The sequence below is a fragment of the Callorhinus ursinus genome, unplaced genomic scaffold, assembly GCF_003265705.2.
Source record: "Callorhinus ursinus isolate GAN/ISIS: 27379988/994484 unplaced genomic scaffold, GSC_fseal_2.0 scaffold12, whole genome shotgun sequence".
NCBI classification, from domain to species: domain Eukaryota; kingdom Metazoa; phylum Chordata; class Mammalia; order Carnivora; family Otariidae; genus Callorhinus; species Callorhinus ursinus.
In genome coordinates, this window is record NW_027397074.1 from 51412871 (window position 1) to 51429156 (window position 16286).

The 16286-nt window shown below is 38.1% G+C and overlaps 2 protein-coding genes across 2 annotated transcripts in view; one reads left to right on the top strand and one right to left on the bottom strand.

Moving 5' to 3' along the window:
* Nucleotides 1-363: 363 nt before the first annotated feature.
* The window catches only part of LOC112825135 (large ribosomal subunit protein uL16-like), a 66954-nt gene continuing 51031 nt past the window's right edge, over nt 364-16286 (bottom strand). The window contains exon 7 of the mRNA XM_073899081.1: nt 364-1132. Coding sequence (XP_073755182.1) covers nt 555-1046 — 492 coding nt within the window. The 5' untranslated portion in view covers nt 1047-1132 and the 3' untranslated portion in view covers nt 364-554. The remainder of the gene's footprint in view (nt 1133-16286) is intronic.
* The window catches only part of GPR141 (G protein-coupled receptor 141), a 36477-nt gene continuing 22425 nt past the window's right edge, over nt 2235-16286 (top strand). Inside the window, exon 1 of the mRNA XM_025873162.2 lies at nt 2235-2397. The gene's annotated coding sequence lies outside the window, so the exon portion shown is untranslated. The remainder of the gene's footprint in view (nt 2398-16286) is intronic.

The following is a 16286-nucleotide window of genomic DNA, read 5'->3' on the forward strand; positions in this document are numbered from 1 at the left end:
TGAGTAATAAAATAGACAGGCATGGAAATTTCTCTCAAAGGATTTTAGTTACAGATTCAATTTATTTACCAGATAGTAAATAAACTATTTGCATTTTATATTTCTTCTTTTGGCATTTTGGTAAATTATGGCTTTTTAAGTCATTTCACCATTTCATTGAAATTATCACCCCAAAATTGTTATATCCTTTTGTTTTCATTTTCTTAACTATGGGACCAATAGTTAAGCCCGTTTTTTATAAAAATCATTCTTGATATTGGTATTTTGTGCATTTTCTTTTTTTCTTGATCTGTCTTCCCAGGGATTTATGAAATTTATTAGTCTTTTAAAATCTCCTTTTAGATTTATTTTCTCTAGCACATGTTTGTTTTATGTTTTATTGAGATCTGTTTTTATTTTTATTTGTTTCTTTTTGTTCTCCCTCGGCTTAATTTTTTTAACTTGTGGAAATGGATGCTTGGATGATTTGTTTTCAGGTTTGTTTGGGTTTTTTTTTTCGACAAAAGTAGGATTTGTTGGTGGGCATGAATAAGGAGGAGGCAGTACTGAGGTTCTCATGAGGGCAGAGCCTGCCATTTGTCCATGGGGCCACAATTAGGGATGTATCTGACCCCACAGCCATCTGGGATGAGGCACTTTTCAGCCACCATGTCTTCAAATTTGTCTGCATTAAATTTAGTGAAGCCCTGCTTCTTGGAAATGTGGATCTTCTGGCAGCCAGGGAACTTGAACTTGGCCCTATACAGAGCCTCAGTCACATGCTCCTCGTTTTGCACCTTGGTACAGATGGACATGATGACTTGGCCAGTGTGGACCCTGGCCACTGTGCCGTAGGGCTTGCCAAAGGCACCCCGCATACCTGTTGAGAGCCCGTGAGCTCCAGCACAGGACAACATCTTGTAGATAAGGATGCCGTGGAAGGGGTGGAACTGCACTCTGATGGGAAAACCATCTTTGCCACAGCTTTTCAGCATGTACATTTTGGCACAAATATGTGCAGCCTCCAGGGCTTCAGAGGAGAGATGCTCATATTCATCGGACACCATGGAGCCACACAGTGAGAACTCATCTACTTTTGCTTTCTTCTGCCCCAGGTCAAAGACTTTCCAGACAAAGAGGCCTTCCCTTGAAACTAAAAAAACAGAAGTCAGGTGCACTAATAACATTAAGCTCAAAATGGGAAATGTGAAGACTAGGAAACAGGAATTGCAAAATGTTTGCCTAAAATATTCTTCAGCATTGTACAGGAGACCAGAAATCATCACAAATTACCAAAATTATCATTCTAGTTAGGGCCTTTAAAGTAGAGAGAACCCAGGGATGGTGTGTTTGATCCCTGCATAGTTTTTTTAATGCAGAAATGTCAAATTACAGCTGAAAACTGGAGTATATTTAAAATGATTTAATAAATTAGCATTTTTAACCCACAGATTTCTATACATTACCATGTGATTTGCAAAATAATTATAATATTTATAGAATACTATAGTGTTATATAACATAATAGGCAAATTAGAGCAGTCTGAGGAAATTATTTTTCTTTTTAAGATTTATTTATTTATTTTAAAGAGAGAGAGCAAGTGGGGGAGGCACCATGGGAGAGAGAATCTCAAGCCAACTCCTTGCTGAACCCAGACCCTGACCCAGGACTGGATCCCATGACCCTGAGATCATGACCTGAGCCAAAATCAAGAGTCAGATGCTCAACTGACAGCCACACAGGGGTCCCAAGGAACTTATTTTTCTTTCAATACTTCCCATTTATCTCTGTGACTGTGTGCATATCTTCTTTTAGAGATAATGTTAAGAGTCTAAAAAGTGAGGCTGTGGACAAACATACTAATCTCATAGTCAATATCAATGACAGAGCTAATCACCAAAATATATTATAAGAATAGTAGTTCTAGGTTCCCAAGAGTTACAGAACTCTATAAATAATTTTCTGAAGGAAATATTATATATGTATTATCTTTCAGCCCAAACACAACACAGTTTATTTCTCCTTTTTGTTTTTGATAATATCACTTTTTCCCCTATTATCTACAAAATTCAGTTTGAATGAATTTTTTAAAAAATGGATTCTTCCAGTAGTCATAAAACCTTAGTATTTCTTGACAATTGGCCTTGCTGTCATTTTGCAACCTGGACTTTTCATTTTAAGAGGTTGGTTTTTCAGTGCTAGTGTGTGAAATAGTTTTGAGGTTTTGTGGTTGCTGTTGACACTCTGCGGAACTTAGAACACTTTGGTTTCCTTTTGCTTTAGTGAACTGCCAGGCCTTTTAAGTGCACGCAGACCATGGGAGTGCCCAAGCAGACTTACTATTAGAGAAGAATCCTATATGGAATTCAGACAGGTGGCCCATCTCTGCACATCCTTGAGAAGTCTAGCTTTTTCAGGTAAGTGCAAAAGACCGGGGGTGGGGGGCTCAGGAATGAAGGTTATGCATAGAGAGAGCATGCAGAACTTGGCAATGAAGCTCTAATTCACAATTTTCAGTCTTGCTGTAGAAAGCAAGCTTATTTACTCTGACCACAAGTCCTCCTTTGTAGAAAGAACTGTCTAGCTCTTACTGTGTAGTACACACTGCTCTGAAGGTGACACCTAGTTTTTCTAAGTTGTTAAATATGAACAAAAGTGGTTTCAGAATCTGACAAAGGAAAAATGAAGTCTGGCTAAAACCATCATAGAGGTCTTCAGGGCATCTGATATTGCATTTACACATTATTGAAATGTTTCTATTTTAAGTGTTTTTTTCATTATGAAAATCTTTTAAACTCTATCACTGGTAATATTCTCACATATGATTTAAAACTGTTCTGGCAGCCCTAATCCATAGAAGAAAACAATCAATAGTAATCAGGTACTTTGAAATTTCTAAAAGAAGTACATAAGGAATAGCATGGAGGACATTAGGAGAAGGAAGGGAAAAATGAAGGGGGGGAAATCGGGAGGGAGAGATGAACCATGAGAGACTATGGACTCTGAGAAACAAACAGGGTTTTAGAGGGGAAGGGAGCCGGGGGAGGGATGGGTTAGCCTGGTGATGGGTATTAAGGATGGCACGTACTGCATGGAGCACTGGGTATTATATGAAAACAATGGGTCGTGGATCACCACATCAAAAACTAATGATGTATTGTGTGGTGACTAACATTAACATAATAAAATTTTTTAAAAAAGTACATTCAAAATAATGTGTAATAACGGTTATTGTAATTCTTTTCATTCTATTTTTGCAGTACTACATGACAGGAGGAATCTGAAAATAACTTTAAAATCACACAATTAAAAGTTAAGAACAACTGTTCAAATAATTTTACATTAAGCTTCTTTTATACCTTTATTTCCTCTTTACAAGAAGTACTGCACTTCAAATATGTAAAATAGAATATAATACAAGCTTAAAAAAAGTAAATCAGTAACGTACAACTTGGGTTTGAGAGTTTAATATTCCTTCTTTAATAAATTTATAATATAATTTTGGATGGGTCACTTAATTCCTGGATTTCAACTTCCTACATAACTGCATAATTATTTATCTAAGTAATTTATTAAGGACCAGAATTACAACTCCTTGTTTTCTTTTTTATTGGGCTTAAATGAATCAATTAGTCAATATTTTAACTGATCAACAGGAGTAATGAGAAGACCAATAGATGAGGAATCAGATGGTACGAATCCTAGTCTTCTATTTTCTAGTAATTGGATGAGAGATTTAGAAAATATTTGCTAACCATTCTAGGCCAGGGTTTGGCAAATTTTTTCTATAAAGGACTGTATAGTAAATAGTTTAGGTCTCGCAGGCCAACAAGGAAAATTGAAGATAATATGAAGGTAATACGAAACCATTTAAAAATGTAAAAGCCATTCTTAGCTCACAGGCAGAACAAAAATGGGAGATGAGCTATATTTGGCCTTGGGACCATAATTTTCCAGCCCCTGTTCTAGGCAATGATTTTCATCAATTATAAAATGGAAGATGTAGTAGTTCATGGATGATACATAGGGTGATCCACCAATCCCCTAAAATTGTATACAAAAATCTGAGTGTATGTAAATATGTTATTTTTTAATGGGAAAAAAAGGTCCACATATTTCATCAGATTTTAAAGGGTCCAAAACCCAATTAAGGTCAAGGACCACAGGACTAGTTGATTCCTAAAGATGCTTCCCCTACCTAAAATTCAGTGAAATGTTTATTGGGTGTCTACTATGTCTAAGCCACTGTGCTAACACTGTAATAGATGTTAATACATTTTGACCAAAATAACATGTCAAAAATATATTAAAGAAGATTGTAATATGCACAAATTGGTGATAGCCTTCAAAGTAATAACTTTGAGAAAAATTCTGTAGTTAGATATTTCTGAGATATTACTTTGCAGAGTGTCTTCAAATGTAGTATGATTATGTCAAAATATTAATCAGATATTCTTATTGTCTCATCTTGTTTTTGATGACAATGGTATTAGTCATGACAATCATAATCAAACTTAAACCAAGCAGAATCTCTTTCCTAAAAATATGATTTCCTTAAGAGCAGGAACTATGCTTTTTTCATCTTTGTATTTGGAGACAATATTTGTCACATACTAAGTACTCAACATCTCTGGAATGAATTAATGAGTGAATGAATGAATGAAAAGATGAAGACACCATCATGCAGAGTATATGCCATTGATACTGAAGGCTTAGAACCCAAAATGCTCTAAGAACAGTTGCCACTGCCAAAAATTGCTTCTCTTTTCGACTTTGGACATAACTGTGATTTCAAAATACTTGGTCAACTAAAGATTGCAGTTCCTAGGGATTAAGTCATCTTTTTTAAAAAGATTGTTAATTCAATTCACATGTTACAAATGTTCTAGTAACCTAGTCTATGGGATGGGGTGACGGGAGAGCCATGTTTTATGTAAGAAAAAGCTGCATGCTCAGCATCTGAGTGTTTCCTGCTGAGACAAGGTAAAAGGTTGTACCAGCTGGAGCATTACCCAAAAATGGTAGGCTTTCTTGGGCAATCCAAAAGTCAGATCTAATAGAATTTACGGTATCACTATGCTCCCTAATAAAGAAGTTCAGCCTGATTTCCATTGCCTGGACAATTAATGGTGCCAAAGTCTGAGCACCATTCACTGGTGACTGCCCACAGCTACATGGGGTAGAGAATGACTTGCCATCCAAATGTACCTCTCTTCTCTATCAAGGAATAATTTCATTTTCTGAAAGAGAAATTCAGGCTACAATAGCTGGTTTGTGATTCATTCACTTCTCTGGGGAAATTTTAATCTTAAGACTTAAACAATTTAAGAAGTGTTAATGAAAAGCCTGCAGAGTCCTGTATATATCTGGAGTTATGCCTGAAATGTCCTTATTCAAAAAAGTGCATCCCACCTCCATCCCTGCCTTCACCTCCTCTCCCCCTTTAAAGGCTGTTAGGGAAATAGCAACATTCACTTTGGGTTGTAATTATAGAGCATGCCTGTGCAGTGTCACTCTGCATTAAATAGCACCATTTGTTCAACTGTTTAGAGGCTTTGCTAAAGTCATATTCCTGGATCTCCTTAGGGATTGAGATTAGCCCCACATACAGTCCAAAACCTAAAACCTTCATAAATGGGATCTCAAATACAAACCCAATTATGTTTAAGGTCCCGGGTCTTGCTTAAGTTATGACAGGATGCTCAGTCCCCTCTCGAAGAATTTCTGAAACACTTGGAGCCATGCTTTCATGTTTGATAAGCCCAAGGCAGCAGGTGTCTCTCATCTGATTGCTGCCCGGGGATCTAGCTGCACATCAGCTCTGAACCTTTCTGGTTGGCTTCACTCCAGATGCCTCTGGTTCCTTCTCAAACATAACTAATTTGAATCTGTAACAAATTTTTTTGGCAAACTTTTTCCTTTTTTTTTCAAGATTTTATTTATTTATTTGAGAGAGAGAGAATGAGAGATAGAGAGCTCGAGAGGGAAGAGGGTCAGAGGGAGAAGCAGACTCCCTGACGAGCAGGGAGCCTGATGTGGGACTTGATCCCGGGACTCCGGGATCATGACCTGAGCCAAAGGCAGTCGCTTAACTGACTGAGCCACCCAGGCGCCCAGGCAAACTTTTTCTTGAAGGACTAGATAATAAATATCTTAGGCTTCAGAGGCTATACAATCTCTGTCACAACTACTCAACTCTACAGGTGTCATGCAAAAGCAGCCATAGATAGTACATAAATGAATATCTGTGATCAGTTAAAAACTTTATTTACCAAAACAAGTGCCTGGCCCACAGGCTGTAGTTTGCTAGCCTGGGAACTACATGGAAGGCTTGATGACAACTGAAAAAATTACAGTGTTGCAGATAGAAATAAGAGCCTCCAAGTTTGCTACAGCATCTCAAGAACTGAGAGAAACACCTTAAGGTTTACCAGTTCATGAAAGGATATGATAAAGGAACAAATGAACAGCCAGATGAAGAGATACATAAGTCAAAGTCTGAGTCGGGGCCCTGAGCGCTGGAGCTCTCGTCCCTGTTGAGTTAGGGTACACATCCCGTCCTCTCCCAGTGTGGATATGTGGAGTCCAACCTGAAAGGTCTCCAAAGCCCCTACTCCCCTTCTCTTGGGATATTATGGAGACTTCCTCATTTGGCACGATCAGTTATTAGCTCCATTTCCAGCCCCTCTCCCCTCTCTGGAAAATGGGAATGGGGCTGAAAATCCCAAGTTTCTAACTGGGATTTGGTCTTTCTAGTGACCAGCCCCCATCCAGAGGCTATCTGGGAGCTCACCCAGAATCACCACCATGAAACAAAAGATGCTCCTAGTGCTCTTATCACTTAGGGATTTACAAGGGGTTAGGGAGTCCTGTGTAAGGGACCGGGGGCAGGGGGGTAGAGCCAAATATATGTATTTCTGATTATTTCAAAACATCTGTACAATGGCACTCATGTAATTTATCACACACTGCCTAAGATTATTTTAATGCAGGTCTTATCTTTTCCCTAGATTGTAATCTCTTTGTAAAGCAGTGACCGTATCTATCACAGACTTTATTCTATGAAGGGGCCTAACTTAGAGAAGCTTTAGATGGGATTTGGACAAGATATGCAAGTATTAAAAAAATTTGGCAGATTGATGAAGGAAAATTTCTCATTCATCAATCCGCACCCCCCAATCTCTCTCTCCATACACCATTTTTATACAATATACCCTAAAAATATCTCTACCTAGAGCAAAACTGTTAAATTGGCCTGTTTTAGATCTCTTCTCATGAAATAAATATGACATAAAACTTTTTAGGTTCTCTTAATTGTTTTCAGGAAAAAATTTTAATAGTAAAAGAGGCATTATACCTACTTCACTCTTTATGATAGTATAGGCAGAGAGACATGTAGAAATACTCAAAGACGTTTATGACCTCTTCTGTCTAGGAGACATTAACACACTTGGAAAGACACAATTTATCCATGTAAAACAAATGCAAAGTTCATGTCATTATGAGAACCTATATTTGTCAAATTTTTAATGGCTTATAAGCAGGAGGTAGGTATAATAATCTTCATTTTACTATTAAATTTTTCAGAAAATTGAATTAAAAGAACTTGAAAGTTTAATGCCAAATTATTTTCATAGAAAAAGATCTGAAATGGGCCAATACTAAGATGTTGCTCTTGGCAGACATTTACAGAAAAAAACATGGTTAAATAATTTTTATTAGACTACATAAAAAGAATGTTGAGTAAAAATCATTAGCCAAATGATGTATAGGTAGCTAGTTTTCTACACCAGGTCTTAATACCATTAAGGCTTATTAGAAAAAATTGAAAGCCTTTTATCAAGAATACTAATTGCTTCCCAGAAGAACAGACTGAAGTGGATTACACAAAAAGCTCTGTTCCAGGCTAGGTTTAGATCATTTTTCCTTTACACTGCTAATGACAGAATCAAAGATTAAGGTCACCTGGATACTGTTGCTAGTCAGGACAGTGAATTTTGTCTTCAAGTCCCGAGTTTTCCCTGGCAGCCTCCATACTCAGGCAGGACTTGCATGATATGAACTCTGAGTGCTGGAGTAACTTAGTGAGTAGAAAGGTCAGTGAAGACGGAAAGATGAGGACTCTCAACTGAGACTTGTGGTATGAAATTTGGAGGACTAACAAGGAATATGACAGTCAGTTACATTAAGGCATTGATTCTCAAAGGGGGTTTGTATCAGAATTACCTGATCAACTTAAGAGCACCAATTTCAAAGTCTCCCTATAAATTCTGATCCAGTGGTCTGAGATGGGGCAGCAGCGGTTTGAATGAATTCCCTGAGTGGTTTAGAGGCTAGTTCTTTCTCATCCCAGGTTCCTAACCTTCTATTTTTTAAGATTTGTTTATTTGAGAGAGAAAGAGTGCGTGCCCATGAGTGGGGGGAGGGGCAGAGGGAGAGAATCTCAAGCAGACATCCTGCTGAGTGTGGAGTCCAACGGGGCTCAGTCTCACAACCCATGAGATTATGACCTGAGCCACATTCATGAGTGGGACGCTTAACCCACAGAAACAACCAGGCACCCCCTAACCTTCTATTTTAAGTTAGCTAATAGCAAGGACATAACTACCAGCTGCTCCAAGAGCTTGTGCCTCTGAGGAGGAATAGAGAAGTTTCTAAAATGTTGAAAGAGATGATCTGTGCATCCTGGCCTGGGTGCCCAGCACTGTTCGATACATACAAGAGAGACTATCACAGCGGGGAGACATCTTTATTCCTTTTAGCTAGGCTTTCTTTATAAAAAATCATGAGTCTCTCAGCCTTTGTATACTTCTAAGTGACAAACACATCTGCCATGCCCCACTCCTTGGTCAACTCCAATAAGCCTCAGCTTTTGTGTTGATAAAAAAGATCACATCTAACTGAAATGAGAATAGTAAGGGTCAAAAGTATTAACAAATGAAAAAATGCCCAGGACACAGTATTATTCAGTAATTATCCCCCTTCTTCCTTCCTACTGACACCATAGAGTTTATAGTTCTTATAATAAAACAAACTGAAACTATTCCTATCTCTCTCTCCCATCTGTCAATGACATCCAGTCAAAGACCACAGGGACACCTGTAGTTGAAGAACTCTGGTTTATTACTCATTGCAGGGAGGGAGAACACACACCCCGGGGGACCATGGGGAACTCAGTAAGATGGTGTTAGAAACAATCTATTATAGGATTTGGGCTTTGGTGGAGTGATTTGGTGAGGAGGGGGTTCTAAGAAAGTAGGGGTTTGTTCCATACTGGATGCTGTCAGAAAGCAGAGGCAATTTTATGCTTTAGTGAAGAAATAGCGTCATTAATTTTAACTCAAAAAGGGTATATTTGTTACTTCCTGTGTGGTTCAGTGACCTTGTTTTTGTCTATGCTTAGACAAAATTACACAGGGGCCTTTTATTGTCTCAATTTATCAGGGTGACCATAACTGACAGCTCCCCTTCACTCTTTCTCACTTCTGAAATGAAACAGAATATCGGGGAAAAGCTAATACTTACTTAATATTTGTTTAAATAAAGAGATTGAACATTTATTGACACTTACTATGTCCAACATCACACTAAGCTTTAATCCTCGATCTCACAGTATATTCTCTATATAAGGTGGGGTTAGAAGCCAGATCTAGCCGACTTCTAACCACAGAAGCTTCCAGTCTGGTATGGTGTTGCTTCGTTGGCACCATTGGAACCCATGAACGAATTCTTGCCCCTCACTCTAAATTGCTTTTTGGGTACCTACATGGGTCAATTGGTGGAGTGTGTGACTCTTGATCTTGGGATTGTGGGTTTTAGCCCCACACTGGGCACAGAGATTGCTTAAAAAAATAAAATCTAGATAGATAGATAGATAGATAGATAGATAGATAGATAGATAGATAGATAGATAAATTGCTTTCAACTTTACTTACAACAGAAAAAGAAATCCTTTGATCTTTAATCAGAGACTGGCAAAAAAATTTTTTTGTAAAAACAATCATAGTAAATATTTTTGGTTTGCAACTTATATAGTCCCTTCCATGGTCACTCAGCTGTCCTTGTAGCAGGAAAGCAGCCATAGATCATACATGAGCAGATATCTGCATGTAGCTGTGTTCTAATAAAACTTTACTTATAAAATCAGCTGGCAGGTAGGATTTGGCTGTTAAACTGTAGTTTGTAAACACTTGATCTAGATTATAAGTAGCCAGAAATCCCAAATCAATTTGGATTTTTTAAAAACGTATTTTATAGTTTGAATAATTAAATTAAATATGTATAAATTATAGGGGGTGCCTGGGTGGCTCACTCGGTAAGTATCCCACTCAAGATTTAGGCTCAGGGGGCGCCTGGGTGGCTCAGATGGTTAAGCATCTGCCTTCGGCTCAGGTCGTGATCCCAGGGTCCTGGGATCGAGCCCCGCATCGGGCTCTCTGCTTGGCGGGGAACCTGCTTCTCCCTCTCCCTCTACTGTTCCCCCTGCTTGTGCTCTCTCGCTCTCTCTATCAAATAAATAAATAAAATCTTTAAAAAAAAAAAAAGATTTAGGCTCAGGTCCTGATCTCATGAGTCGTGGGACTGAGCCCCACTTTGGGCTCTGCACTTGGCGGGGAGTCAGCTTGAGATTCTCTCCCTCTCCTTCTGCCCCTTTCCCCACTTGTGCACACATGCAGTGCTCTTTCTCTCAAATAAATCTTTAAAAAATACATGTAAGTTGTTAATTTAAAAACTGTAAATATACATAATAGTTAAATATGCATAACTATAAATTTGTGGTGTTTTATTTTAATACAACTGCCAAAAAATTATACTTTACTTCATTTTTTTAATAAACAACAGAGATTTATTTCTCACATTTCTGGAGCCTGGAAAAACTGCCAAAAATATTTTAAATAAACTACCAGTTTCTGAGCATGACAGAATCCAGGATGGTGCCTCACACCATTTGCTTCTGTGATCCTGTATAGTGGGAACTGCATCTCAAGAGGCCAAAGGGCCTACCTAACAATTATTCTGTGCTTCCTTTCCTTGTTCCTTAAAGGAAAACTCTTGTTAACTAAACTGAAGCTCAGAGGCTAAATACTTGTTCTCAGTTATCCAGACTGTGGTAGAGCTGGTGTTAAGCCTTACATTTGTTTCATTATACCCTATGCCTCAATTTTCTTTTTTTTTTCTTTTGCCAGGAGGAGCCTTATGGCTCAATTTTAATAAATTATTGAATTGGTGGCCTGAGAGCATAAAAAAAACCCTTGGGTTACCCTGTGAATCTTCAAAGAAAGAATATATGATCAGAATAAACTTAGGGCAAAGGGCATTTTGTTACAGTTTGACTTTTTGAAAAGTTAGGGCTTGGGAGTAAATGTGGAAACTGGAATTCAGTACCAAACCAACAGAAGAACATTGTGCCATCTAGCCTCAGCACCCAATTTCCTTTTTATAGATTCCTCTTTTAGCGATGCATAACATCATGTGCCAGTGAAAGCAAAGATCAGCTATCATCACCATATCAGACTGTGGCCATCTGTGACTTGAGGGTAGAAGGATGGGGTGGGGCATATTGCAGGAGATGTTCTACTCTGAACCTCTCCAACCACATGCTATGCCACTGCTCTTGGTTAAAAGGAACTTTCAATTAGAATTTCCCATCCCCCAAATGTGCAGAACTAATACAAGTGTGTATGGGTAACTGGCCCATGAGTATTGGTATGATTTTGTATTTAAAATTGAATATCACACAATGATATTTTCATGCAAATTAATACATATTTATATATTAAGTTATACCCAGCTCCTACATATTTCTATAGATATAGCCCACTAGATAATATTCTTTCATTTAGAAGAATCCAGCCTATGTTGTTCCTCACCCACAAGCTCAGCTTAAAACCCCCCTTAAAGAAAAATTAAGAAAATAGTAGTCCATAAATATTTTTTCATACATTTGAGTGGGTTGTCACAGGAAGAAAGAAGGGGAGTCGTGCTTTGTGACCAAGGGGGACTTTGCTAAGCACCATTATATCTCAGCACACCTCTGTCCTCCCCTTCCTTTCACCTCTGCCTAGAGTTGCCAGATTTAGAAAACAAAAATATAGGACTCCGAGTTAAATTTGAATTTTGGATAAGTGGTAAATACTTTTTTTTTTTTTTTTTTGTATAAGTATGTCACAAATATTGCATGGGATACTTGTACAAAAAAAAATTATTTGGGGGCACCTGGGTGGCTCAGTCGTTAAGCGTCTGCCTTCGGCTCAGGTCATGATCCCGGGGTCCTGGGATCGAGTCCCACATCAGGGTCCCTGCTCCACGGGGAGCCTGCTTCTCCCTCTCCCACTCCCCCTGCTTGTGTTCCCTCTCTCGCTGTCTCTCTCTGTCAAAATAAATAAATAAAATCTTAAAAAAAATATTTGTTTATCTGGATTTCAAATCAACTGGGTATCTTCCATTTTATCTGTCAATTCTACACATGAATACTTACACATCAGTTTTCACGTGGTGACTTTTCTGGTTTGATAGAATTGAATTCAGTTTCCTGCTCAGCCATGTATGAACCCTGCCTAGGCAACCTACTTGACCTGGAGGTAATAATTCTTATCGCAGAGAGCTGTCAAAGGATTATAAGGAGAGAATGCAAGTAAATCCCCTAGGTTAGGGCCAGGAATAGGCAACTACTCAACAAACATTGGCCAAATGTTTATTTCCTTTTCTTCGTTTAAATTCTCCCTCCCTCTCTCTCTCCTCTCAAATAAATAAATAAATTCTAAAAAAAAAAAAAAAAGGAGGCATGTGGGTGGCTCAGTTGGTTTAGCGTCTGCCTTTGGCTCAGGTCATGATCCTAGGGTCGTGGGATTGAGCCCCGTGTCAGGCTACCCGCTCAGCAGCGAGTCTGCTTGTCCTGTTTCCTCTCCCCCAAACTCACGATTTATCTCTCTCTCTCTCTTCTCTCAAATAAATAAATAAAATCTTAAAATAAATTCTTTCAATTCTTCCCCTAACTTCCCTGAGAAAACTTAGGTGCTGTTCCCTTTTCCCTCACAATAGACTGTACCTATTTCTCCTCTTCTTGTTCTTTTTTTTAAAGTAGGCTCCACACCCAGTGGGGCTTGAACTCACCACCCCAAGATCAAGACCTGAACTGAGGTCAAGAGTCAGATGTTTAACTGACTGAGGCGCCCAGGCACCCCTAAGCTGTATCTATTTCTATTATAACATTCATTATATAGAACTTCAGGCCCATTTTGTAATCATGATGGTATAGACATAGCAATTCCTTCCTTTCTTTCCTCTCTCTCTCTCTCTCTCTCTTTTTTTTTTTTGTTCGTGTTTGCCTACTGTAGCTTTTCACTACTTTTTTCTTTCAAACTTTCTAGGTTCTTTTATTTAAGGTGTGGCCTAAATAGTGGGCTTCTAATGGATTTTTAGACAGAAAGTCTGATAATCTTTTTTAGCTATAGAGTTTGGTCCATTCAAATAAATTATTACTGAAATGTGCATCTATTCCTACCCTTCAATTTGTTGCTATTTGTGTACCTTTTGTAGGTTTCATTTTTCCCTTATTTCCCTCTTTTTTTCCTTCCTTGTTTTCTTTTCTTTTTAATCAATTGAACTTGCCTTTTCTTCATTTAATTTCCTCTTTACTAGTTTGGAAGACATACATTCTTTTAAAAGATTTTTATTTATTTATTTGATAGAGAGAGCACAAGTAAGCAGAGCAGCAGGCAGAGGGAGAGGGAGAAGCAGTCTTCCCGCTGAGCGGAGAGCCCAATATGGGGCTCAAACCCAGAAGGTTCTGGGATCATGACCTGAGCCAAAGGCAGATGCTTAACCGACTGAGCCACCTAGGTGCCTTTTTAGAGATTTTATTTATTTACCTGATAGAGAGAGGGATGATACACACCCTATTTTTATCTTTTTAGTGTTTTCAAAGAAATATGAACATCCATATCAGTTCAAGAACCCTAAAGTTAAACAATGTCTTACTTTCCTCTCAAACAATACACAGATCCTAGAACACATTGACAGAAAACCCCTTCCCAAGTTATATGATATTTTTGCCCAGTATTTTAGTTTTGTCTTGTATTTTAACCCAATAAGTTAGATATTATTGTTTTATACAAAATCTATTTAGATTTACACATATATTTACAGTTCCTTTGACTAGCATTTTTTTCCTTTGTAACTTAGACTGCACTTCTTGTATAACTTTCCTTCTTCCTTAAATATATCTTCTATGTGTTCTCTTAATAAAGATAATTTGGTGTTACACTCTTTCAATTTTTATTTGTACAAAAGTCTTCATTTTGCCCATATTCTTGGAAGATAATTTTGCTGGGTATACTTTGTATATCAATAGTTATTTTTACTCATTGTTTTTAAGATAATATCCTACTGTATTCTGGCCTCCACTGCTTCTTATAAGAAGCCACTTGTCTGTGTATTTTCTTTTTTTTTAAAGATTTTATTTATTTATTCATGAGACAGAGAGAGACAGAGAGAGAGAGAGAAAGAGAGAGAGAGGCAGGCTCCTCACGGAGCAGGGAACCTGATGCGGGACTCGATCCCAGGACCCTGGGATAATGACCTGAGCCCAAGGCAGATGCTTAACTGACTTAGCCACCCAGGCACCCAAGTATTTTTTTTAGGTGATCTCTCTTCTCTAATGGGCTGCCTTTAACATCAGGAGCTCCTTTTCCTTAATATTCTGCAGTTTCACTTTTCTAAGTATGGCTTTCTTTTTCTTCATCCTCCTTAAGATTTTTTGAACTTACCGAACCTGATGATTATTAATTTTCATCAGTTCTGGAAAATTCTCAGCCATTATCTCTCAAAAAACTGCCTTTATTTTGCTCTATCTTCTGTTCTAGAACAAATTTGGGCTCCCTGTCACTTCTTTTTTGTGATTTCAATGTTCTTGATAAGAACATAACCTAGTTGCTAAGCAACAAAACTGAAGCCAGGCTCTCTGGCTTGAATATAATGGCTTTCTTATTAGGTATGTAAATTTGTGCAAGTTACTTAACCTTCCTAAGCCTCAGTTTCCTCATCTCTAAAACAGGGAAGCAATAGTATCTGCTTTATGGGATTATTGTAAGGATTACAAGAGAAATGATATGTAAAGTGTTAAGAAAGGTATACAGTGTGTTTGCTCTTAATATTTTTCTTTCTGTGCTGCATTCTGAGGAATTTTTTCATATCTATTATACAGTTCACCAATTTTTATTTTCTTTGTCTAATATGTCCTTTGAGATGCTGGTTCTATTGGCATATTTTGCATTTTCAAAAGTACAATTTTGGTTATTTTTCAAATTGCCTGGTCAATCTTTTTAATCATTTACTTTTAGTATATTCTTTTATTTCTTTATATTTTTATATTTGCTTTGACAGTTGCTTCTGCCAGGTACCTTCTGTAAGACACCAAGTAAACCTAGGCCACTTTGAAAATTGCTTATACTGGCTTCTCATTAATGTGTTGGGAAAACATGTTGAGGGAAGGGATAGAGAGAGTTCTCTGACTTGAAAAAGCTGATTTGAAATGACTAAGAAATGAGGGTCTGACAAAAAAGAAACCAAAGCCTGAGGCTGGGAATTCAATTTGGGATTGAGACAGTGGCTTTTAATCTTTGGATGCCGATTGGAAATATTTGGAGAGCATTTTAAAAATATGGATGCCTCAGCCCCTCTCCAGAGCGGGAGCCACGCATCAATGTTTTCAAAAGCTTCCCAGGCAATTCTATTGTGTAGCTGGCATCAACAAGAGTACCATGAAACAAAACCTGAAATCACTCTAGGTGTTCCAAACAGGGAAGGATTGGATGTAGAGGATCAGATGCTGCAACACCATTGGGAGGGCTGAGAGAGAAAAGATTAAGGGCTGCTGCTGCATTTTTTTTTTTTCTGAAAACTTCAGGAAATATATAGCATAGGAATAGGCATCTCAGAAAACTGCCATTGAAAACTACAGCTGCTTATGCTCCAAGGAGGGTGATTCAGTGGGAGCCTGAGACCCTCCTCCAGAATGGCTTTTCTGCTCTCTCCAGAAGCCCTTGGGCCTGCGTGCTGTTTACAAAGGAAAGGTGATGGCTTCTCTTTAGTTTCACCTTCAAATTGTCACAGGGAGACCCCTTATTACTAGTAGCATCTAACTCTAAATTCTGGCCAGGAAGTCTAGGGGATACAGAGAAGGGGGTAAATGGTGCAAATTTGTCAACAGATTGAGAATCACTAGACTAGGAGAGGTAAACTTCCAAAACTTAGAGCACAGGGGGCTCAGGCCTATCAGTGACTCTGAACATGAAAATGCTTCTTA